At 35.6% G+C, this 26,489-nt stretch overlaps 3 protein-coding genes and 1 long non-coding RNA gene across 4 annotated transcripts in view; 2 read left to right on the plus strand and 2 right to left on the minus strand.

The window, feature by feature from the left end:
* Nucleotides 1-10,191, minus strand: part of LOC117792826 (titin) — a 43,560-nt gene extending 33,369 nt beyond the window's left edge. The window contains exon 1 of the mRNA XM_034633112.1: nucleotides 10,115-10,191. The gene's annotated coding sequence lies outside the window, so the exon portion shown is untranslated. The remainder of the gene's footprint in view (nucleotides 1-10,114) is intronic.
* Nucleotides 10,192-21,625: 11,434 nt separating this feature from the next.
* On the plus strand, nucleotides 21,626-22,475 carry LOC117791355. The gene is made up of 4 exons (XM_034631084.1): nucleotides 21,626-21,697; nucleotides 21,775-21,864; nucleotides 21,967-22,191; nucleotides 22,286-22,475. Exons 1-4 carry the CDS (start codon nucleotides 21,649-21,651, stop codon nucleotides 22,393-22,395), a joined length of 474 nt encoding a protein of 157 aa, XP_034486975.1. The 5' UTR covers nucleotides 21,626-21,648; the 3' UTR covers nucleotides 22,396-22,475.
* Nucleotides 22,457-22,722, minus strand: LOC117791356. Its single transcript, XR_004618040.1, has 2 exons — nucleotides 22,646-22,722; nucleotides 22,457-22,559 (listed from the first exon to the last, which is right to left on the minus strand). It is a non-coding gene; the product is annotated as an uncharacterized LOC117791356 (long non-coding RNA).
* Nucleotides 22,723-23,443: 721 nt separating this feature from the next.
* Nucleotides 23,444-24,975, plus strand: LOC117791256. The gene is made up of 7 exons (XM_034630961.1): nucleotides 23,444-23,541; nucleotides 23,616-23,693; nucleotides 23,867-23,986; nucleotides 24,287-24,418; nucleotides 24,531-24,560; nucleotides 24,633-24,681; nucleotides 24,778-24,975. Exons 1-7 carry the CDS (start codon nucleotides 23,484-23,486, stop codon nucleotides 24,917-24,919), a joined length of 609 nt encoding a protein of 202 aa, XP_034486852.1. The 5' UTR covers nucleotides 23,444-23,483; the 3' UTR covers nucleotides 24,920-24,975.
* The last annotated feature ends 1,514 nt before the right edge of the window (nucleotides 24,976-26,489 follow it).

Consider the following 26,489-nt stretch of genomic DNA (forward strand, 5'->3'; position numbering starts at 1 on the left):
AGACAGACCCCCTTCCTCTCCTATTTCTCACCTACCACCTCACTCAATGCCCAATTACAATAGTTGCCCAGAAGCCGAAACAGAAACAGTTAGTAAACGTTTTTTTTTTTTTATATTTTATCGTTGATTTTTTTGGCTACGTGATTTGCGAGTTCAATTTTGAAAAGTGGATCATTGCGCGCGTTTTTGGCGCGTTTTTAACAGCTGAGAGTTGAGAGTCTTCTCATTAATATGATTACTCATGACCATGTAATTTGCAATGTATGAATATGAGCATGTATTCATACTGGTACTCGAATTTATTCATACAAATAAAACAAGTGAAGTGTATGCCAAAAATTTGCTTGATGGAGAAACAACTGGGGAAATGCCCGGATACGATTGGATGGTATTTTATTTAAAGCCATGTGATGTCATGGGCTGGATTTGGAATTGGTATGGGAATCGAAATTGGCGTTTAAGGTTTAATCTGCAAGTCAGCAGCGATCATGAGAACTAAACTGAGTCATTGATTGGCTCAGTTAGGCTTGACTTTGTTCTCGGCCAAGATAAAGATGTTAAGCTGTTCAATTGAAGTTCAGTGAATAAACAACAAACTTGAATCCCTTAAACTGCCTACACTCTCTTCCAGACAGAGACTTGGACTTGGCTTCGAGGAATTCACTTGACTTGGCCAGTCTAATGCTTCAACCAGGAAATGCCAATCAATAAGGAATATGCGTTCCTTTGATACAGAGAGGCACTCACTCCACAGCAAGTTGCAACAAGTTGCAAGTTGCAAGTTGCCTCAACGACAGCGGTCGCGGACGCGGCCAAAAACAAATAAATTAAATATTGCATTAAAATGTTGAAAATGAAAAACGTTGCCTTTTTCAGCTGATTTTCAAGCAGAGAGTAAGTTATAGAGGCAGCTAAAGAGAGAGAGAGAGAGAGTGAGATTAAAAGGAAAAAAGGAGGATATGGAAGAGAGAGAAAGGAAGATAGGGAGTTGTGCTGCCAATTTAGCTATTTTTTGGCTATTTTAAAAATTGCTATAAGACGATAATTTGGCTATTTAAATATATATTTTTTATGATTTTTTTTTTTAAATTCAGCAATAAATTTTGGCATTTCTGATTGTGTTAGTATTAAAGAAAATTTAAACTAATTTCTAGCATTTGACGTATGCGACAAAATTGACAAAATATTGGCAGTTTTTATTTAATAATTATAGAAATATTTATAATGAAATAAAATAACTGTTATTGAAGTTATCTTTCATCGCAAATGAAGCTGCTTTATTATGCTTTCACACCAGAAACAGCTATTTTTTTTTCTAAAATCTTGACAACACTGGTGGTGACTAGTCTGGGACTCGCGCTCGGTCTCTGGCTCTGGCTCTGGGCAGGGTTCAAAGCTGTACCTGTCAACTTGAAATCGCACGTTTTCCTACGCGCTACAAAGTCGCGTCGCCGATCAAGCCCAGGCTGTGTCCATTCTTCTCCTCCCTCCCCTCTCTCTCTCTCTCTTTCTTTTTCGCCCTGCCTCTCTCTGTCGCACTCTCTTGGTAGGTTACAAAATGTGCTAAAATATGCATAAACAGCTAAGGAAGCAACGATGCGACTCTAGGCAACTCACACTAGGAATGGGAATGGAACTTGGACTTGGACCAAGTCTGTTGCTCCTTGGCCGCATATGAGTGAGTGTTTTAAATCATGCTGCCTGCCAAAGTCATGATTCATATACCGTTAGCTGCTCATTTCCACACAAATACGAGTACAAGAGTACGAGAGTAAATGCCGAAAAGGAAAAGCCAAAGTCAACGAGCTAAAAAAAGCAAAGCGTAGCCGAAGCCGAAGCCGAAGCCTCTGCACTTGAGAAATAATTCAAAGATCGACGGACTAAACGGCGCCTAAGGCCACAGAGATTCGTCAGGTCTCTTCCCAAGACACACTGCCACATGCCACAACCAACAACAAATTGCAAAAGATCGTTGATCACTGATCACTGATCACAGATCGCTGATTCGCAGATCGCAGGTGTTTACCTCCAGCTAAATATAGTTAGTTAAGAAAGTGTTTTGACAACATAAAAAATTACATGTATATATTTTTTTAATTTATTAAAATAATAGTAATAATTTTTGCTTTTTTAACTTGTTCTAAGAACCAAAGACCAATTAAAATTCACAAAAAAAAAATTACCAGAGAAATTGTGTTAATTTTTGCTTTGGTCAAAACTCTTTCTTGACTTATTGTATATACTTATATGCATATTAATCACCCACTGTTCTCTACATTAAGCTTATTAATTTTTTACTTTTTTGTCTTATTTTTTGTACATTAAGAGAAATGTGGCCCGCATAAATGTGTGCACTTTATTCAGTACATTTTCATAGGTATTTTCTTTTGAAAATTGTAACACGTTCAAGAAAATAATTAAAAACGATGGGCCATCATTAAGAGATGAACGTGAGATTTGGACCAGGCCAAGTAAAAAGGCAAGAAAGTGTATTTAGAAAAAGCAAATTTCGTGTTATGGCCAGTTTCACTTTTATTTGGCCAAGCAGCGAAACTGTCTCTCAAAACAAGTTTACACATGTAAACAAATGAATGTAATGCAAATGAAAGTGTTCTGCTAAATGCTGCTATTAAAAGTTAGTTAAAAGGGCTACCATTAAAATGGAAAGTGTTCAGTTTGGTTGACAATCTCTGACTGTTACTGGCCAGGCTAGAACACTTCCCTTTCTGAAATGTCCAGCTTTATTCGACTTTTGTTCATTGCACTTTAAACTCGGGAGTTATCATTAAATAAAAATGTGCTATGTACTTCCGAGAATGATTGTTTTTTTTGTTTTTTATGATATCAAAAAGTAAATGAAATTGAATTTCATGGCTGTCATCTTTTTTTCGGGCTTTCAGCTATTACGCGTAGCTATTAAAACGAGTCAACAAGTTTTTCGTTTGGGCCTATTAAACGTGTCGGGTTCTTAGAACTTTCCGCAGCAGGTTTTTCCGCATTTATGAGCTGTCTAGAAGAAGGGAAAGAGAGGAAGCAGAAAAGAGAGGTATCTAATTAAAGAGCATGTCCGGTATGCGCCCACAGTTTCAGTTTTAAAATCATTTTATATAGTTTGTTATTAACAAGGCAGAAAAAGTGTTGAATTTTTTGAAGCGTCTCATAAAATCTGGAATTTTTCTGGCACTTAATAAAATACGTTTAGAAGGTGATAAGGCTAAAGGCTAAAAAGATTTCAATTTTGTGGCACATCATAAAGCAATTTAATAACTTGCAGCCAAAATATGTATATGTATAACAATCTAATACTGTGCCACATGCTGCCTGCCTCTCTTGCCACTTTCTATTAGCCGGCGTGATTGATGGCGTGTCAGTGAAGCAGGATATGAAGATGAGAATGTATCTCAGGACCTGGCCAATTTGGGGGTTGGCAATTTGGCATATTAAAAATGAATTTATTTTTTATTTTATTATTTTTTTTTTGGCATTTTTAATGCAATTTATTAGCGCCAGCAAATTGACTTTAAATTGATTTTTTTCACATAACTGCATAAATAAATTTACTGCTGACATTTTAAATGAAAAAAGTGAAGCTGAACTCTATATAAATGTATAACAAGTGCTATGTTATGCAATCTCTGACATTTTGCATATCTAATTTAATTTTGTCATTGTCATTTTTGTGAACTGTCTGTGAATAAATGTGAATAAAAGAATTAAAAATAAGAATAATAAGAATTCAACTGTCCGATTGCAAATGGCAGCACATTTATATTGCATTCGAGTTCGGTCTCATTGTTTATTAACGAACAACATGTCAACTGTCTGAATGAAGATTTAATTGAAAGTTCATAAGGCTTAAAGCCGTTGCGGTCTAAAGGGGTGGCTGGTTAGAGGGGGAAAACCACAGGAGATGCCACTTGAGGGCAATGGAGTCAAGTATGCAACCAACAATGCAAAAGCGTCGGAATTTCCAGCATAAGGATAAAGGATATGACAAAGAAAGTGGAAACAGGATAACAGGCAACCTGGCTGACAACGTGGCAGATGACACGGACTTCAATAATGAGCGCCAGCTTGTTGTTGTTGTTGTTGCCCCTCTTTGTTGCTATATAAAGAATGTTGTTGTTGTTTGTTTCCACTTGAATTCAGGCACGCACCTAAGCTGACTTCAAGGCAACTTGCAACAGCATCCCTGCCCATACTTGCCCCATGTTGCATGTCGCATAAATTAGATGCTGCCACGCCTCTCAACTGTTCAGTTTGCATTTGCTACCATTTTTTGCGACTCAATTTGCTGACTTTATTGTTCTGCGCTCTTAAATTATTTATTTATGCAAATTGAAGCAGTTAAATCACAGCAGTTGCAAATGCCACTGCTGCCACAGTCGACTGTTGCAGTTGCAGTTGCGGCAATTTGCGTTCCTGGCCAATTTATTATTGCATACTTTTATGGGCAGCGCCAAAGTTTTGATGTCTCAATTGTCACTGGCATTTTTTGCTGATTTACATACCTGCAACAGAGAGAAAAGAGAGAGAAAGATGTTAAGTATCAGCGAAAGAGAGAAAAGTAATTAATAATGCTTATTGTTTGATATTTATTTTTGTGTGCATTGTTTATTGTTTGTGCAGAGTCATTAGTTGACATTAAGCTGGCAGTCGAGAGCAAAAGCGCGTTATATCTAAAGCACGAAATAAAATCTAACAAAATGAAATGTAAATCATGCCGACAACAGCAGCAACAACAACAACAACAGCAAAAAAAGTTAACAAAAACGACACCACACAAAGTAGAAAACAAGAGTCAAGTCCACGAATTTGGGTCAGTAACCAAAACAACAACCAAGACAACAACCAAATTCAAGTTAAACGTGTGTCAGAACAACGACAACCACAACCACAACAACAACATCAACTACGTCATGTATTTAATTGATCTGATTTACATGAAATACTCGTATTTATTCACTGACTAATCTTCTGAAAGGGGAATCTACAGCATTATTGGAATTATTCTGCAGTCATTTATAAATGTGAATGTGAATGAAATATGAATAATACTTGTAACTTCTGTTTCTATAAGTACAAATTCTGAACTGGAATTGTTTTTAAAATGACAAATGACGAGACAGGAATTTAAAATTTAAACCAAAAATATATTGGTTAATGTATATTTTTTGTATATTTTTTGCAGTCATTTATAAATTGTGAATGAAAAATGAAAAATACTCGAAACTGATAGCGTATATCGTATATCAACAATAGTTAATATATACCATGCTATTAATTTATTAACTGCTGGTAATTAATCTCTTCTCTCTTTAATTATGGAACAGAGAGAGAAAGTATCTGCAGCTAGGATTGAAGTTTACAGTTTAACAGCTGAGATTCTTCAGTGGACTTTGGGCCAAAAAGCACAAACCTGTAGCCAGCTTCATTAGTTATGCCCTTAACAGACAGTGCTCAATAAGTTAACTGTGCTTTGACTGCCTTTTTTTATTGCTTACTTATTTACAATAGAAATTAATTTCATTCAAGCAACGTGGAAAGAAACATCTTCAAAAAAACAACAGCAGCAGCAGCTCAATTGGCCAGAAGCTCTTCCCGTTCACAACTCGTTTAGACACATTTTTATTTTATTTTATTTTTTTGTTTTTTTGGGGACTTGTGAATTTCTTTTGCCTATTCAGCTCATGAAGCTCTCAACTTGGCCAACGGCGTGTCGACTTTTCGCATATTTTCTCACAAAAGAATTTCTCGATTTTTATATACATATCTTTCTTTTGGCCGATACGATCGAAATGGCTAAGCGAATTTGATTTGGCTGGCGGGCAATTGCAGCTGGCGATTGAATTAATTTATGGGCACTGGGATTTTCAGATATATTCCATTTCTATTGCCATTTTATTTGGTTTTTTAGGTCTTTTTCTTTTTGGGTTTTTAGAGTCAGAGCGCCGTTGGCTTAATTGTGGCCGCATAACTGTTTGACTCTTTTGGCCCGATTTGAGCACGCATTAGTTTGACAGCTAATAAGCAGCAAATAATTGGTCAAAAATCAAATTACACTAAACAAACAAAGCACAAAATGCAGGCAACATCTGTGAATGTATCGAAGTATCTGTATCTTTGGTTGTATGGATATTGACACCTTGACCGCGTTGCCGCATTGAATTACAACCAATTGGCTGTGACTCTGGCCTTATTGGCCATTATATACGCGCATTGGCTCTTAAATCGAATTATATTTTCTATCATTTAAGTGGCATGCCGAATGCCAAAAGGGTTTTTACGGCCAGGCCCATTAAAACTGAACGCGGCTAACATAAAGTATCTGCATCCTGGCGGCTCATAAAATGCTATTTTGGCCTAATGGCCAGTGCATTAGCACTTTTTGGTGGGCCAATGCAAATTGCAGTGCGAATTGTCCATTAACCGAATGCTGATTTATGCTGATAACTGACATTACGTATACGACTGGTTGGCCCATTGATCTGCATTAAAATCTGTGTCGATGTCGATGCTGTTTTGTTGGCCCATTAGCCACTTTTTCTTTCTATTGGCCAGACACTTTCTTTGGCTATTGAACTTAAAAGCATCTGCAGCTAAGTAGCAAGTTACCACAAAACCAGATCGCCGCCCCGAAACCAGCAACAACGAGGCGGCTGTGTTGTGGCACTGTGGCACTGTGGCAGTGGCAACAATTTGGGTTAGAGAAATTTGCGCCCCGCGACACACTTTGAGTCAGTCGCATGCAGCGAGTCAAGTTCTTGTGGCATGGAATACCTGTGTTTTGTCCATGGTTCTATGCCACGCTTTAACCTTGGCGTTTGGGCGTAATGCGCTGTGGCAAGTGTCGCTTTTCGAGTTACTTATCGTAATGTGCTTAGTTGCGCTTACTTTCTTTGCAACAACAACGCACAACAATGCTAATGCTGCACATAAACCGATTTACTCAATTATAACTTAAAAATCACACACACTGTCAATATTTGGCTATTGTTGCCTCGATTGTGGGTGCTCGACAAAATACAATAAAGTCAAAGAAAAGAAATAAAAAGAAGGAAAAAACAATGTTCAAGGTAAGCGATTTGATATTGTTTTTTTTTTCTTGCCAAATAAATATTTATAAATATTGAAAAATATTGAAAAGCCTGCGACCGTAATCGTTTAATTGGCGAGCTGTTATCGAGGGAGACAATTGATTTTTGGCCAAAACAGAAAAGCGCTTCAACATGCATTTCGTTCCACATTGTATCTAAACTGAACAAGCTACTTGAAACAGGGTTGCTTGTTGATAGATAGATAGATAGATGGATAGATAGTTAGATAAAAAGATACATTTAAGTTAGTTTAATGCAGCATCTTTTCACTCAATTAGCACAGCATATGATTTGCATAATTAGGTAAGCCTAATTTAATTATGGCTCAACTAACGGCTAAAAACAATGCGCCATGCCACAACAACAACAACAACTAACTAAACCCGCAGCTCGTGACCAGCCTATGATTATATAATTTGTTGGGTTCTCAGTTCTCAGTCTCAGGCTCCTTCAGCTGCTGATGTCAGCTCGTTGGCAGTGGCCTCATCATAACTTAAAATAGTCGTAAGCTGCTGTCAATTAACTAATTCAAGATCTTCTTCTACTTTGTTATTATTATTATAAATATATATATATATTTTATGTTGTTTAGGTAAGTCACAAACAGGGAGAGAATTCTTTCCATCATTCTTTCTCTCCATCTTTCTTTCTTTCTAAGCTGAACAACAGAAAAGTAAAAAAAAAAGACAGCTCAAATTAAAATAAATTAACATAAAGTCAAAGAACCTTAAACCAAGCAACATAATAATTGCTGCTGGCCTCGGCTGCAATACCAATTTAATTGTTATGATAATTTGGCAAAGGCAGCTGAAAAGGAAGCCCAACAATGTCTCTGTGCATGATATTAAAAATCTGGCCAAAAACCACACACAAAAGAAAGGCAACAGTCCATAGAATCTGTTGACTGTTGACTGTTGACTGTAGACCAACCTTGGCATGCAAAAATAAATGAAGTCAAGAAACCATCATCAAAATCTATAAATGATGCTAATGATGATGATGCTGATGATGAAAGAAAACTATAGAAAGTCTTCAAAATGGTTATTGGCATCGGTATCCGATTTCAATATCCGCATGAGTTGAGCTTAAATCAAATTCTTTGGTTACACGTGTCGCATCATAAACTCAAATGCGACATTAACCATACGCACTGTGGTCTGCAAATTTCTGTTCTGAGGAAATGCTCGAGTTAAACCGCATAAGCCTAATTTGATTGCCTCGAATGGCAAAAATCTAAGTAGACTTTTAATTAAAAATGCTGCTGCAGCTGTGCTCGAGAAATGGAAACAAAAAACTACGGCTGAGTTTTGTGGCAACAACCACAAAATGATGGAAAACCGCAACTACATGGCAAGTCTGTAACTGCAAAAATTCTACCCATTCGCAATGTTTTTCTGTTGGCTCATCAATAAATCTGTAAAGCTTCTGGCGCTGCAGACAAACTCGGCTCCACAATTTGTCTATAAATCACACAATTTCCATGCAACATGGCCAAGGGACAAAGTGCAACATCCCCAAAACCAAAAAACAACCCAAACACCTGCTGCTGGCAATAGTCCTGGCCATGGCCCTGGTCCTTGTCCCTGGCCAGCTGCCAATGAAATCTCTGGCCAAAGCAAATAACACTCAAAGTCATTTCGATTTCGGACATATTGAAAAAAGGGGAGATGGCAACAAAAAAAATGTGGATAAAGGATACAACGAGGCAAGGTTCACATATTGCGGCATTTTATTTGCATTTTTTTATTGGCCAACATGGTGTAGACCATGAAAGCTCTAACAACTATAAATATATCGTTTTGGCTTTTATTTCAGTTGCCACTTTTTCTCATATTCTTTTTTTTTTGCTTTTGCTTGGTCTGCCATAGTTTGTATTATTTATGGCCAACTAAAAGCTTTTACATGTGAACAATTTTAGTTTTTACGAGTATGACAAATGCCGGGACAGGATTTTCCCAACTAGAAAAACTTGCCACATGGTGTGGGCATTAATTCTAATTAGAATTGCACTCCAGGTTGCAGGTTGCAGGCAGGACACGACTCGACTCGATTCCACTTGCCTGGCAAGTGGCCGGTAAATGGTCTTTCATAAATTTAATAGCCAGGAAAAACTATTTCTCACAAAGGGCCAAAAGGGTGGGCGGGGTCGGGTGGTGTTGCAGTTGAGGCGCGTGCCTCTTACGTTGTGCAACGGCCCGCGGCGCCTCGCCAATTGTGAATGAATGAATGAGCGAGTAAATGAATGAATGTTTGCAATTTGCGCCAACAGCTGCAGCCGCCGAGTTAAGCGCTTGTTTTGTTTTTTATTTTTATGAATGAATAACTTTGAGCATTAACTGCCTGCTTAAATACCCGACTGGCTGCTTTTGGCCATTTTAACGCCTGGTTGGCTTCTGCTTAAATTGTTATAAAAACAATCAACAATAACAATAAATTTTTATTAAGGGCTCCGACAAAGAAATGTAATTGAAACTGGCAAATGAAATTAACCAAACGATTTTCTTAAGTAACTTTAAATATTTAAATGCATTTCCTTTTTTAATTGTTAAATAATTTTAACAATTATATCAGTCGATATTTAAATACCCAAATGGGCTCTGACTTATGCCCCATTAGGGTTGTCTAGCAAACTAGTTAGGGAGCTGAATAATAATGATAGTAACTAGTTTAATTGATTGCACAACAATTTCTACAAGTGTAAATTTATTTTTAAATGTAAATTAATAAAAAAACAGAGAACTAGAATTGTTATTGAAACCAAAGTTCTATGACAAATATCAGACAAAGCAGAAACTGGAAACTAAAAATAGATAACTAAATTAAAAGCACCTAATAAACTTATTACATTTTATAGTGCAGAATAAACTTCAGTATTTTTCAAATAATCCTCGCTAAGACTTTAAAATTTTTATTTTCGATCTAAAAAATTTCTTTTTATTTTTTTCGTAACACTTGCCACACAGTTCTTTTTGGCATTTCTTAATACTAGAATCCCAGCAAGGACACTTTCAACTCACCTTTTTCACACAAGAAACAGCACAAATTTATTTTTGTTAAGAACTCAATAAAATTCTTGTTCAACACTTTGCCACTTTGCCTGCAGTTTTTATTATGTTTGTTAATTTGTGTTTTAATAATATTTTTTAGATTCGTTTTGCACTTGATTTTTTTGCACAGTTTTTATTAATCCTTAAATTCCTTTTAAACGCTGTTAAACATTTCGCGCACTGATTAGTTTTTTCAACTTGTATTCAGTTATTAAATCACGTTTAGTATTTATTTTTAATTTTCTTTTTATTAAGATTTTTTTTTTTTTGGATAATCCACTGTGTCAAAAGTTCGTTAGCTTCAAAAAAAGATAAAACTGTCAAGAGTTTTGACAATTTTAGTTGAAGCTGCTGCAGACGACAACCAGACCAACACGGGGTTCTATGTTGGTCGTTGTTGGTTGCTAGTTGCTGGTTGCTGGTTGCTGGATGTTCGTTGGCGGCTGGCGGATGGCTTGGTTGGCACCACCAAGATACAACCGCTTCATATAATTCAAAAAGACTCGAAGCCAATGCTTCTCAGCGCTTATTTATATAGCCTACGTCGAGCGGCTTTCTGTAAAATTTCAAACGAAGCACAACAGCGACAAGAGCAATGACAATGCTGTCGACGTCAACGTCGGCAGCGACAGCGACAGCGACGCCAGCAACCGAACATGCCAAGTGAAGCCGTCCAAAGCAAAAGCAAACGCAAACGCTGAGAGCGCGCTCTCTCAAAGCGCGCTGCTGCTGAGAGAGCAAAAGAACTTCACACACATACACAGACAGCACAGACAACTCACAGACAACACAGACAACGGCGACGCCAGCGTCAGCGTCAGCGTCAGCAGCAACAGCAACAGCGGCAGCGACACGTGAGCAAGCACACACACACACATACACATGTACACAAACACAGACGCAACAAACTCACTCAAATGCTGCTCATCTCAATGTTGGATCCCAGCGCACAGTGTGTCCATGGGCAAAACAATTGAGATTTTAAATTAAAATTCATACTCGGCTTTTGTTAGGCGACATAAACAGCTATAAATAAATAGATAAATTAACTGCGTTGTATTATCAAATGGTTAAAAGCACATCGTTTAATTTCTAGCATTAGTATTTTGTCAAAGCTGAGCGGAACTTATTGTTATTTAAATTGTGCTTTCTTTTCTTTCACCAAGCAATTATACCAAAACAATTATGAGCTCATACTATTAATTAACTTGGTATCTTTTAGGTTTTATATTAAAAATGTTATGTAAGTTAATTTAAATATTATTTTTTTTAAATTTTGTATTGGACTCTTAATAGCATTTTGTTCAACTGCTTTTAACGGACATTAAATAAACAAAGTGAGTAAATATATATTAAAATGTTTTGAGAATTTTTAGCACAGTATGCTGTGGTCAAAAAATAACCGCTGTATTTTACAATGCATTGGATTAGTTGATTGAAATATTATATTTAAAATTTAATTTTGAACTCATAATTTTTTTTATCAACTGCCTTTAAATTACTTAAAATTTATCAAATTAAAATAATAAAATTTTAAAATGTTTCTAGAGGTCTAAGTTCACTGTGTAGTGGTCATGGAGGCATGGCATTTTTAATGCATTATATAAATTAATTGAAATATTATTTTTAATGAATTACTTGACATTAATAAAAAATTTAAATGCTTCTAGAACTTAAAGCACACTGTGCTGTGGTCAATGAATAGGTGCTGACATTTTCAATGCAATTCGCGAAAGCAATGCCTTAGCAAGTTGGCAGCCCCACATCAATGAGACGCCAACAGCGCAGCCACTGCCGCAGTCAACTGAGACAGAGGCTGCGACCGAGACGGAGACGGCAGCAGCGACGGAGACTGAAACTGAGACAGAGCCATGTAAGTTTTGGCCAACAATATTGCAGCTCTCGCTACGCTCTTTGGCCAATGTTCGTTCGTGTTGGCGGTGGCGGTGTCGGCGTTGGCAAGTTCTTGGCCATGGCCAAGACGAAGAAGAATTCGCGCTGCTTGCTGTCGGCTGTCGGCTGTTGCTGAGGCTGCCGCTGCTGCTGCTGCTGCTGTTGCTGCTGCTGTTGCTGCTTCTCATGATGATGATGCTGATTGATATGGAGATGATGATGCTGATGCTGATGTTGATGCTCTTGCAGATTCTTAAGCTACACAAGTCAGTCAGTCAGTTGGCCATTAAGCGGCGCTTTGCGGTTTCTGTTCCAAGCTAATGCTGCAGTCTACAAAATATACATATATATGCATCTATATATAACATATATTTGTATGTATGGCTGCTGTTGTTGTTGTTGTACAGGTGTTGGCCAGCGCCGTTTCTAATTAAGCAGCACTCGTTGTTGGCTGATTTGGACACTCGCATCATCCGCATGGCACAACGCACGCACTTGGCCACGACAAATATGGCTAAGAGAAGAATCAACCGGTTTTTTGGCCCACGTCCCCAAGCACATTTCGGGGTGTACTATTGTGTGTCTGTGTGTGTGTGTGTAGCTGATTATTGACCTTTCTTATGACTAGTAAAGAGCCTTAACTGCCTGGCCAGGCCAAAAAGGCAGACACGGACGTTTGCTTAATTGTTTTGCGAAATTCTTTAGCAACCGCCTTTTGTTTGATTTAATTAAATTATTTAATTACACTTGAAGTTCGCAATTATGCGGTGTTTTTCTTCTATTCCTTTTATTTTCTTCTGTTTTTTTTTTGGCACTTGTCTATGCCGCGTTGGCTTTGTTCGCTTTTAGGCCAAAAAGAAGTCGCGCGCGCGCGCTCCACAACTCACACCGTGGCGTATCGAGGCGACGGCGTGGCAGGAACAAAGTAAACTTGCAACACACGACGGCAACAACGGCAGCAACGGCAACAAAGTACGCGACTTACAACTTGAAATGAGCTGCAGATTCAAAAGCACGTCCGTTACACGACGCGCACGCTTCGCTAATGAACTGAACATTTCCGCTTTTGCCGGCATCCTTTAGACCGCCTTCTGAATGCTTTGCTTTGCCTTTGGTCCTTTCAACTCGCTCGCTTCTCTCGCTCGCTCGGTGGATGCTGTCCACGAACTGCGCTGGCGCGCGTCAAACATTTGAGCGCACAATTTGTCGCAGTCTTCAACAGCAGAGGAACACAGAGAGAAAGAGAGAGAGAGCGAATAAAACCTGAAGAAGAAGAAAGAAATACCCACCCGCTTCATCATCAGCATCCCAGTCGCACAATGGCTCATTTGCGAAAATTAAGTGACAAAAATCTATAAAGTATTTAAAATATATTCAATTTTGTTTTCATACATTTAATACTTTTCCCTTGAAGACATTTTAAAAACTTTAAACTGTCATTACTTTGTCAAGTCTTAACCGATTTTTTTGCGGAATGTCAATTTTATTATTATTAGGCCTCTATTTTGATTCTAAAATTAAACTCATCCCTTCTACTGTCTAATAATTCTGCATCAAAATTGGAAAATTACATTTTTTTCATTGCTCTCCATGTTTTGCATTTTTCCCTCTTCAGAATTTTGGAAAAGCGCGATATTTGTAACTTGATGTATTATTTGCCGATTAATTGACAACTCGATTTTTTTTTACTCTTTCAATTTTTTTTTCTGGATTTTAAGCTTGATTCACAGTTTGGATATACATCAGTAATTTTTAGAAAATTAGAAATTATTAGCTTAAGTACAATATACTTTTTTTCACCTTATAAAGTGTTGTCTTCTCATCCAGTAACTTTTTGAAAACTACCTTAACTTTAACAAACTCTAACTCTAAAAATATAAAATCCTTTCCATAAATTACAATAATACATTTTTGAGCGAAACGAAAGATCTCGAAATCTGATTTTTGACAGCAACTTTTGTCAAATGGGCCATAGTTAGTTGCTCACCTCTCTCCCTTTAACTCCGCTCTCCCATGACCCCTCTCGCAATGCCAATTCTAGTGATTGCCGGCTACGTGTTGCCGGCATTTGTAGCTTGTCGTTTATCCTTTGTGTGCATGTTGTGTGTGTGTGTTGTGTGTGTGTTGTTTCTGGTTTTGGTCTCGTTGTCGTGCAATATTTTTTGGCATTTGCGCTTTATACGTGCAAATTTAATGGTAACAATTGGTGAGAAATACTGGACATGCAAAAAGGGAGCACCAAATAAACGACATCAGCAACAGCAACAAGAGAGGAACAAGAGAGGAAGAAGGAAAAGCAACAGCAGCAGGAAAAGTGACAAAAGTTGGCAGAGAAGGCAGGAAGCTGATGGGTCAACTGCCATCGATGGTTGTCCTGAGTGGTTGGGTGGTTTATGGATTGTCTGGTTGCTTTGGATGTTGGTTAGTGCATTTCTAGTGTTCTTTTTTTATATGTTTGCCAGTTGAATTGAGTTGCCCTGCTTGATGATGTTGCTTCTCCCGATGCTGTTGCTATTGCTGCTGCTGATGACGATGAAACAAGCTTCAATTGTTACTACCAATTGCTGGAGGAGATCGAAGCCCTTGAAGTTTTAAGTGGCCACTTTAAACTTGACTTATTGTTAAGCTAGTTGGCACAAGGAATTCTAAACAAAATACATAAGAATTGTTGTATTTATGTTTAATGTTTTTTTCTTTCTTACCATTTTTAGCTTATTCATAATTATTATTTTATCTAAGACATACAAATCTCTTTTGGTTTTTAAGATAATAGAAAAACATTTTTCTGGGAAATCAATTTTTATTTTATTTTATACTTGTTAAACATTCTTATTAAATTTAAGAATAAATAGTTTTATATTTTCTGAATAAAATTAATTTTCGATATTATCAAGTAATATATTGTTTCAAATTTACCATTCTTTAGTTTTTTCTCAAGAAATGTTTCTGATATTTTACTAAAAGTCTTTGTTTTTCCGTGTAGACTAAAGATTATTTAAATGCTTGACAAGGTACTGTGGGATAGAATACTAGGAAACTACACTTTTATATTCTTGTGTTATTAAAATGTATGATATTGGACAGACTCCTCTTCTACACTATCCTTTTATTTTCATGTTTCTCCATTATTCCGCTTATATGAACCCTGGAGATTTTTTCTCGAAACGTCCCAATTTTCTGAGACGTCTTGACAATCAATAGTGTCCAGTCACGAGACCACTTGGAATTCTCTTCAACTTTAATTATAATTAAGCTAATAATATTCTTCACGCGACAAGGTGAAAAGCTGTACTTGAAGCTACTTTAAATAATTTCCAGGGAAACTCACTTAAACTCGTGTTCTTTATGAACCATTAGAAAATAACGTTATAAGAATGAATCGAAATCACTTGAACAGTTAATCAGCTGATTGAAGTCTCAAACTTTGCACACTGACTGCTCCTATACAAGGATGATGATGATGATGATGATGAACATTATAATCAGCTGTAGAGGAGGCAAGGCAACTTGCCTCTTGGCCAACTAAGCAGACTCAAGAACCTGGTCGGCTATGTTAAATAAACAGCCAACAACGAAAATGGTTGCTGCAAATGCCAAGCGACAATATTTTGCAGGTACAACCAGAGATAAAGAGAGGGAGACACAGAGACAGAGAGAGAGAGAGAGAGAGTATGTCGAGTGATTTTCATTGTGTGATGTGACAGGTGTCACCGCGTGTCGACGGTGGGTGGACGTCGAAATGGACGTGGACATGGACATGGAGATGGAGATGGACATGGACGAGGTTGAGGACGAAACAGGGACAACGCCACAGAGATAGCGACTCTGTGGCAGCAACAACTGTGGCAACTGTGGCGTGTGGCAATGTCAGGCAGTGAACGAAGATTCGAGTCGCGTCGCGTCGCGTTGCGTTGCTTTGAGTCAAGCATCATGACCAATTAGCCTTGTTAGTGAGATAAACTATGGGTACGGCAATGGGCCAGCTATTCGTGTACTAACGGTATCTGACAGCCCACTGCCGCTCTTTCACTCTCTCTCACTCTGTGTCTTGGTCTCTCTCTTTCTAACATTCAGGTCAGCTTGACAATGACAATCCTTGCACGCCTGAGTTCAATTGATTTAACATGAAAGTGTAGCTCGGTAAATTGATTTTCGTTGAAAATTCTTAACTTTTGCCACACGACGAGCAATGGACAATAACAACAACTGCAACAACAACAGTATCAATACACTGAGAGAACCCAGTTGTACTACAATTTATTTTATAATGACAAAAAAGCATATATAAAAAATTTTTAAAATAAAGTTAATTACATTTATTTTAAACCATTTTTTTTTCGTAATTTTACAGTGTCTTTAAAAAAACATTTTTTGTAAAACAATACACTTGATTTTGGAAACTCTTCTTTTCAAACAAAATAGGTAAGTGGCTAGCTCAAAGATTCAAACTTTTATAACTTTGCCAATACTGAACCGAATTTCAAGCGGAATGTCATTTTAATCATCGCTTGGCCTCTAAATTTGTTCTGCATTCAAATTAAATTAATATTGTTGAAAAACAATTTTCCCCCTGAATCTTGATTTCGATTTTAATTAAAATAATACTAAACTTTGCAAAATGTAGAAATAGAATTAACAAAATAGTAATTCTAAACTTAAATAATATCAGTCTTAGTAAGAAATCCAAATTTGATTTTTCGTTACTTGATTTATACGCTAAGTGTAAGAAAAACGTAGTCATAAAAGTTTTATTCTGTTGTCAAGCGGCCAAGTTTGGGGGGCAGGATGTGTATACGTATCTGTATCTGTATCTTTAGCTGTATCTGTATCTATATTTGTAGCTGCAGCTGTATCTGTATCTTCTATTTGTATCTGTAGCTGACCGTAACGAATTGCTCTTGTCTCTAGTTGCTGTTGTTGTTCTAGTCTGTTGTTGATTGTTGTTGCTGTTGCTGTTGCTGTTATTTGCCAAAAGTATCTGTAGCCCGTCTATTTGCCAACTTTCTAGTTGCCTGTTGTCGTTTTGCAACCCTCGAAAAAACTGCGAGGGTGATGACTGATGATGCTCGACTTTATTGTCCATCCATATCCACATTCGTCTCCATCTTCATCTCCATCTCCAGCATCGTTGTTCTCGTTGTCGTTGTAGCCTGCAAATTTTTCGCGAACTTGCACGAAAACTTATTTGTTGTCTACTTTCCGGGCGCTTTAAAAGTTCATTTGCACAACCTCTATCTATCCCACTCTTTCTCTTTCCCTCTCACTCTCTCCCGCCGCCGTCTGCTTTCTGCAAATTAAATAATAGGCTTATGGTGGCTTAGTGTCGCAATTGTTGTTGTTGCCGTTGTTACAGCACGTTTAGCATGCCACAAAGGCGAATTTGTATTTTATTTTTTTTTTTGTGTTATTTTTGTAATATTTATTGCCAGGCCATTCATGCGCCTTTAATGTGCCCCAGACAAGCGCCACAACCCGTGCATAACAAAAGCCTGCCACATCGTGGTCTCTAAACAACAACTACAACTACAACTACGACAACAACAGCTACAGCAACAACAACCACAACAACATCTAACTCTGGCCTACGCTGACTGCATTGCTTATGAGCAGATTTCTAGTCTCGTTTCTAGACTGGGAACCAGGCTTAAATGCAATTAGCTTTCAATGGCCAACAGTTAATCCCAATTGGTAGACCATTATTCCTGCTAAGTGCATAGTTAACAATTGAAAACAATTAACCAAACTAAATTTAAGCTTACGCCCAACGAATAACTCAATTAATTTGCAATGTTAAAATAATGTTTTAGTAAGATTTTGTAATGAAGAAACAACTAAGTAAAAAAACTAGAAAACTCTTCTCTGTTACCTTAAAAAAAGTTGAAGATATATTATTTATTCTTATAAGCAAAACGGAAATTTTTATATTATTACTATAAATAGAAAGCAGACTCTACAACTCTTCTCTGTAATATTTAAAACAATTTAGTATCCAAAACTTTCATCTCTATAATTCATTCTTATACATAAACCTCATTCTTATTTTATTATTATAAAATAGTTAATATAATATTAACTGTTGTTTGTTTTAACTGTTAGCAATAATATTGTCATTCATGAATAATTTGGTATTGTCTATGGAAAAGCGATTTTCCGCACATTTCCATGTGCATATTGATTGCTGTAAAGTCTTTGAAACTGCTGCAAATTTCTCACACGTTTCGGGCGACGGGGCAACTTCTGTTTTGGCGCCTTGAATGTGCTACGAATTAGTAAAACAGATCGGATAAGCAACAACAACAATAACAACAACAACAACAACAGTATGTTGCAATGCAAAGTGCATATAAAATAGGCGCCCAGTCAGTTTTTTAATGAATGGTTGACTCAAGAGTTGCTAGAAGTATATATAAAGTATCTAAGGACTTTTTAAGAAGTTGTTAACACACGCACACCCACACACACAGCACTCATACATATGCATATGGTAGTTGTAAAAGCCATATATCATTTTGGCTTAAATTATGCAAAACTGGCGCCTGCTTTGCATTTCGTCAAAAGATAAAAATTAAACTTTTGCAGTTGATCATTAAAATCGCACCACGCCTTGCAATAAATTAGTAAATCAGCAAAATCAACATTTAACTGCCTACATTTTATGTAGTTTAAGCAACATTAAATAGCCTCATTTATGGACATGACTAAACTGGCAGCAGTCGAGACCAAAACAGAGACAGCAACTAAAATTAGCATCTTTGATTTGAAAATATGTTGGACTTCTTTGACCCAATTAGTCGGAGTGAGTAACTCATAAAAGCGACAAGTTGCGATTGCCTAACGATAAATTGGACCCTTCGCCTAAAGCTTTCTCTCTCGGATGGATGGGATCTTGTATCTTGTAGTTGAAATTGGAGCACACACGCTTCTAACTGGACAGAGATACGACATATGTAATTGCAGACACATATTGAAGTTTGTTTAGTTGTTATTGCCGCTATGTTTGCCCTTCCTATCTCTCTCTCTCTCACTCTCTCTCTCTCTCTCTACCCATTCTCTATATAAATGTTGTAATAAGTTTGCTTTATTTGCTGGCAAATTGCTTTTAAGGGGGATGACACGTTAAACAATCAAAGTTCAAACTGCGGAAATTGCTAGAATAAATATAGAATAGAAGAGCGAAAAACAAGATAAATCATAACAAGATACCGCATCGAAAAGAAGTTAGAAAATAAACTTAAGCAACTCTTTTTTAATTCTATTTTTGATAAATCTCAAACAAAATTCTCACGCTGTTTACACGGCTCGTTGACTCTTTGGCCAGATGTAGGCAACTAGATACGAATCAGGCACAAACCAGGTGTTAAGGCACCAAATAATATTTGCAAACAATAAATAACTCAAACGAATGCTCCCAAAAATACAAATAATATAAAAATATAGCCAGAAAAAACGCGTAAAGTCACGTACAAATGCGGCAAACAGTGTAATGAAAGCAACAACAACAACAATAAAATTATTAATAATAACGGTAACAATTACAGGTAGCAATGTGAGGGTCAAATGCAAATTGCAACATATTTATATGACAGAGAAACAATACTTCATATGTGGGTGGAGTTAATTTATGATTGCATTTCAGGGTCAAGTTTGTCGTCTCCACAAAACTCTCAATTGATTGAGGGCCCAACTGTAAATTGCCCTTGTTAACTGTCTTCAATTAATGATTGATGATTGTCGCGTGAACTGACCATATACATTTTATTTATAAGCTTGTAAATTTGTTAGCCCCTTTCGTTTTCGGCCAACAAGTCAACAAAGTTAGTCAAGTTGGAGTTCATTGTGTATAATTTTTCAATCCATTGTTTGACAATTTAACACATTTCTAGTTTGGTTATTGCTTGGCACCTGTTTACCTGCCCCTTCTCCGCCTTGGTTGGACAATACCCTCTATGCTCTATGCTAATTCAACTTGTCTATTTGCACAACAATTAGAAGTTATTTAGCCAGCTCATTATCTTATTTTGGCAACTTTCAAGCGCTTGCATTGCGCTTGAATTTATATTTTATGCAAACATTTGTCAAATTGCCAACAGAGAAGAAAAAATACATGACAACTTCTATTTATACAACTTGTATATATTCGGCAATTGGCGTGAAAAGTTAGCTGCAAATAATTTTGCAATTTGTATACCTAAAATGTTCAAGGCCGAATCTTGTTAGCGTTGGCAGGACTAACATTTAAGCCAAGTTAATTCTTAACGCTCACAGTTAATTCAATTGACATTACAATTTCCACTACCAAAAAAAGCAAGTAAAAATCTTTTATTTTAAAATTTAATAGCAAAAAACATTTTCTGTACAAAATTTAAGAAAAAAGTTATTAGTTATTTACAGTTGGTTTTCTAAAATTTAGTAATATTTAAGAAAAACTTAAATTCTTATATATAAGCCTTCATAAATGTAAATCCCCAACAGAGATTAAATGAAAACTACATGTTCAACATGCAAAATGTTGTAATAAATACATTAACCAACACTTAATTCATATAGTAACATAATTGAAGCTCAAAATTTAATTAAATAATATTTTTTTATAAAAAAAGTTAACAGATAAATTTATAAAAAACATGAATTTGCATAATAAATTTGAAAAAAATTAAATTTACATAGAAGTTTAACATAACATTTATATAAATGTCAATATAAAATAGTTTGAATAAAATGATTAAACATGTATTCAATAAAATATGTCAATGTAACATTCACAAATAATAATTAAAAAAATATTGTGAAATTAAATAATAATTTAAAAAAAATTTAAAAATAGCTAAAAAATCAGCTGAAAAAAAATTTTTAATGACAGAGACTCAACGTATTGAGCCACACTTGCAAGAAGAATAAAAATTGAATGTCTTTCGACTTGGCTATTGATGCTGATCAAGAATATATATACTTTATAGGGTCTGCCACGACTCCTTCTGCCTGTTACGCACATATTCGTTAAGACAAACCCAAAAGACCCCTGTACTTTTTTTTAGTACGCGGTCTAAAAATAAGTTCAATACACGGTATAAATATATAGAACATTTTTTATACACACAATACAATATACATAATATGTACTAATAAAAAACAGTCGAAACATATTCAGCTTATCACAAATTTGAAATAATGTTTGCAAGTATGTGTAGAAGAGAACGAAAATAATTAAAAATAAATAATACAATTTTATACAATTGATATTCCTATAAATATATTGCAAAAACAAATTATGTATACAGATTATTTATATTCTGCAATCTTAAACAATTTAAAAAAAAGAAACAGTCTCCTTGCTTTAAATAAGCAACAATGATGCACTCAAAACTGTAACATTTACCAATTAGTCATCAAAAACCTAATTAAAATAAATTATATTTTGGGAATAAACCATATGTGATTATTATAATTGATAAAGACAGAGAGACACTGCTTGAATAAATTCCCAACTTCCAAAAATTCCAAATTGGGTTTTTCATTTGATTTGTATTTAGGTCCCAGCCTATAAAACTGCGATGCTGAAGCTAAAAATAATCAGTTCCACTCGGGTCTTCGTAGAACAATAATAAAAAATCATGCAGTTCTTCTTTCTTTGTGTGCTCAGTCTACTGGCATTATGTAGCGGTAATTATCAAATAACAAGTAGCTTAAAAAACAATTTCGAGTCGTAATTAAACATTTTCTAACTACACTCAATTCAGGGGATTTCCACATTAGTGAGTGCAATACCTGCACTAAAATTGACCCACCCAATATCGGACCCAATATCGGACCCAACATTGCAGAAAGAGGTAAGCCAAATTATTTAATTTGGGCTTTTTTATTTCATCGAATTTAAAATTTTACTCAAAATATAAATACACTTAAACATTTTCTATCGTTGGCAAAATCAGGAAAATTCTACATTGCTGATTGCAAAAACTGCACTAACGCTACTGGGTACTGGCCCAGCATTCCAGATGTTGGTGGGCTAAATTATCCAACGGCTGAACATACGGTCAGACATACCGGACATAGGCATAAAGGAATGCGTAGACATAGAGGAATGCGTAGACGATTGTCCAATCAGGAGAACATGTCAGGAATATCCAATAACGGAGAAAATTTTTTACCAAATGGTTTGTAAATTTTTTTGTAATATGTAAATATTTATTCGAAATTTTAATTATATATAAAAAATTTAATTCCAAATACAACCAATGACTGCACCAGCTGACGGACCATTTTCCGGAGAGTTTGACGATTCGTTCCGCAATCGAATGAAAAGAGCGACGTTCGCACGGTTGAGTAAACCGTCGAGCCAACAGACGACCCATCCCTAAGAAGTTTCTCTTTAAGTGTTTTTTCGTGTCAAAATAACATAAAAAAAATATTAAGGGGATATTAACTTTGTGAAAATTTATTTATCAGGTGTCATTTTCAATCCCATAAAGTGTTTTTATTTTTGATCTGTATCAAATGACCAAATATATTCCTTCTCGTCTGCCTGTAAAATTATATTATTATAAATATATATGAAATAAATACTAAAAATTTGGGAAAAACAATTGAGTTTAAAGTAAGGCTACAAACCAGTGCCGAACCGAGCCTCGCTGAGCCCGTTCTGCTCGGGTCTTTAAGCATTCCGAACCGGATCGTGATCTTAAAAAAAAAGGTTTGGTTTGCAACAAAAAATAATTACATTATTTTTATTAGTGATGTAAAAACACATCGAAATATCGACAAGTTGATTTTCGCAAAAGCGACGATCTATCGAGTTGAATAAATTGATTTCCATGAAAATATCGACAACTCACTGAAGTTTATTCATCGTTGTTCATTTGCGGAACTAACTGATATACAATCGACACTTTTCTTGAAATTTAGTGCAAATCGAAAAGTGAATTAAATCATAAAATAATAGGTCATCTTAAAACTAGAATATTATTAAATTATATTCCTTTTTAAATGTACTTCGTTATAAAAATCAAGAAAAATTATAAGCCAAAAATATATTATTTTTTTTTACCTTGGGCTTAGAGCCGTACCTTGGTTTAAAGTCATATCATTGTGCATTCCAATGTAAGAACCCGCCGATTAATTTACAGCCTACTAAATTGCCATAGTATTTCAGCAGTAAATATTAAAAATTTGTAGAAATCCATTTAAAGCGCATTTTAAACTGTTAGATTCAGCAATTTTACTTGTACATAAAATGATTAATTCAATTCAATTTTTGTTTTGATAAGCATGGAAATTATCAGTTGAGACAAATATACAAGTCAAAGGCCATTTTGTTTTTTCCCAATTAAAAAATTCCAATCGGAATGATTGGATTAGTGGGAACTTTCAGCACAGCTCATATAAAAGTTTTTTTCTGTCATTCAAAAGCATCAGTTCCACTGAAGTCTTAGTGGTACACTCAACAATAATGCAGCTCGTCTTCTTTGTCACCATTTGTATGTTCGGTGTTTTGGCTTTGGCTAATGGTAAGTATCAAAATAATCTGGAGGTGAATGCACAACAATTATGAGAAGTATAATAAAAAAATTTCTATTTACAGCCGAACCAGGAAATATCTACATTAATGAGTGCATAGGGTGTCCTAGAATCCAACGCGGATCCAAATCTGACCCAATTGGTGAGCCAAATTATATAATATTTCTTTAGTTAATCCCAGGGTATTTCGTCGTCAAGCAATCGCTTCAAATTTTTTTTTATTTTGCTATATACATTTATTATGAATTTTAAATTTTATTAACAACATAAATACGAAAGGTACAATTAAATATTTTTTATCTATTACAATTCCAGATGCCATGGATATTGTCGGAAAATATGTCGAACAAACGCTCGGACAATTTGCCGGACGGGCTTCCGGATCTGTGTACAGTCCAGAACTACCCAATTACGAGCACGGATATGCTCAAAGTGGTGAGCAATATTATCTAATTCATGTTAACATGACTTGACGATATACTCGTTTGATTTGAGTTGTTGATATATTCAAAGTTTTTTACTTCTCTGTTAAAATGCATATATTTGTATTTCAAACATTATCCATCTGTAGCCAATCACCACCCAAAAACGGGACCAGCATTGCACAAAGTTGCTTGTCAAATTATTTTTTTTTTTTTTTGCTTATAAAGTATCTTTATTTTTGTGTGCTAAATATTAATAAAAATAAAAATACGAAAAGTTAAATTCGATATTTTCTATCTACATCCTATTCAGATACTCTACCGGAGGCTGGACAGTTTGGCGTACCGTTCCCTGTAGGACATTACAACACTTGGGGGCAACCTTTATACAGCCTGATTTACTCAAGAGGACATGACAATTACGGAACCAGCCATATCCCAAGAGGTGAGTCAAATTGTTTAAATGTTTTTATTTCTATAAGGATGTATTTTAAATCTTTTTAAAAATATAAATACAATGGGCTAAATTAAAAGTTTTCTATCTATATCCAAATCAGGGAAAACATATGTTTACATTAACAATAACGGTAAGCTATTTGTTTCTTAATATCTATAATATATTTGAATTTAAATTAATAATAAAAACTTTTCCCAATTAGGAGCACATGTCAGGAATACCCGATTACGGAAACCAAATTATAACAAATGGTAAGTCACTTTTTTATAGGAAACGTATATTCAAAGTATGAATTCTTATAAAGAATAAAAGTACGATAAATACAATTAATTATAAACTATCTTCAGGGAATCTGGTGCAGAGCGAACTGATGGAGAAAGCATTGGCCTTCGCGATATCCAATACCAGATAAGGAAAGTCGAACGACCACTATTTAAACGCTTGTCAGATGTTCTGAGCTATGTTGATCAAATTACACAAAGTTTTTAATGAGATCTAAATCAGGCTTTCAATTCAAATAAAATTTTGAGAATATACAAATTTTATCATTTACCATGTACTTTCTTTAAATAATAACTTGTTTCAGTATTATAATAAGGAATGTAATCCGTCCACTAACATTTTTTATTTATCTTATAAAAAATACAGCCTAAACGTAATCATATATAATAATAATATTTGAATAATAATTGAATCAATTAATGAGTGGATTCAAAATCTTAATATTTGGAAAATCAAAGCAAATAATATCAAAAAGCGATTAACAATATATAAAGAAACAATGTAAAATTTGCTACGACTTTTCGATCAGATCGAGTTATATAGAAAGAAAGGTAAGTCTTAACTTACAAAATTGACGGATGGCACCGTTTGATCCTTTTGGTTAAATTTTTTTAAATATTCTATCAAAATTACGCGTCGAATGATATCTTCATCATCAAAAACCCGCCAACTGGTTCAAAAAATAATTATATTTGAATTTTTCAGTGGTCTTTCCAAAATGAGATTTAAGACTAATTAATTTTGATTAATTTTATTCTGTAATCCAAGATAAAAATACATAAGAGCAAAGTTATGTTGGTTCCTGGAAAAAATAACATACTGTATATCCCTTTTTAAGCAACATTTTCGAAAAGTTCTTCAAATAAATAAAGAGGTCACTTTGTTTTCAGTGCGTCATTCTTTACAATTAAATCTGCAGCAAATCACTGGCTCAAACTACAATGCCCCATTCAGTGGCAAGCCATATGAGCACGTCTGGCGTGTAGAAGCAACGGCAACAATAAGAACCAACTCAATCAACAGCGAGAGCAATGTGAACACGAACACCAGCAACAATAAGCATCACACGGGCAAACAAAATCGCAATAACAACAACAAATGCCAACAAATAAATTCAAACAATGCGCCGAACGAAATGTAAAGCATAAATATTTGCAAAAGGGTCCAAAAGAGAGCGAGAGAGAGCAGTTGAAGAGAGTAGGATAGCAGAGATGTTGCAGCTGAGCTCCTGCCGCGACAGTCACGTTTCACATTCTACGCACAGATTGCGCATACGCCATGTTTGCCATACATATTTACGCATAAAGCATATCACAGATGCCTCGACTCGACTCGGCTCAACTTGAAATCGTTTCGATAGCGACAGAAACAACGTATATAGAACCAAATAGCAAGAAGCAACATCATCATTATCATCAAACAACACCAACATCATCATCAAGCGCTGAGTTGGGAAGCAAACACAGCGATTTTCATGTCAGCGCAGGCGGGAATTGAATTTCGCGCCAAATGACTGGCGGCTATTTTTCAACTGCTTCATTTTGGGGCAAAACCATATCTGCCAGACTCTATCCATATATCTCTCTCTCTCAGTCTCTGTCTGCCATTCAGTCTGTCTGCCACTCAGTCTGTGTGCTCCCCATCGCTTGTACACTGAAAGAAAGAAAGGATTTCAGCATTCACGAAATTTCTTAAACCGAGTACGAAATACTTTAATCAAAGAGTTAACCAACTTCCAACAGTCATAACTTGTTTAAGACTGAACCGATTTTTAAGC

Source organism: Drosophila innubila, assembly GCF_004354385.1.
Source record: "Drosophila innubila isolate TH190305 chromosome 3R unlocalized genomic scaffold, UK_Dinn_1.0 2_E_3R, whole genome shotgun sequence".
Classification (NCBI taxonomy): domain Eukaryota; kingdom Metazoa; phylum Arthropoda; class Insecta; order Diptera; family Drosophilidae; genus Drosophila; species Drosophila innubila.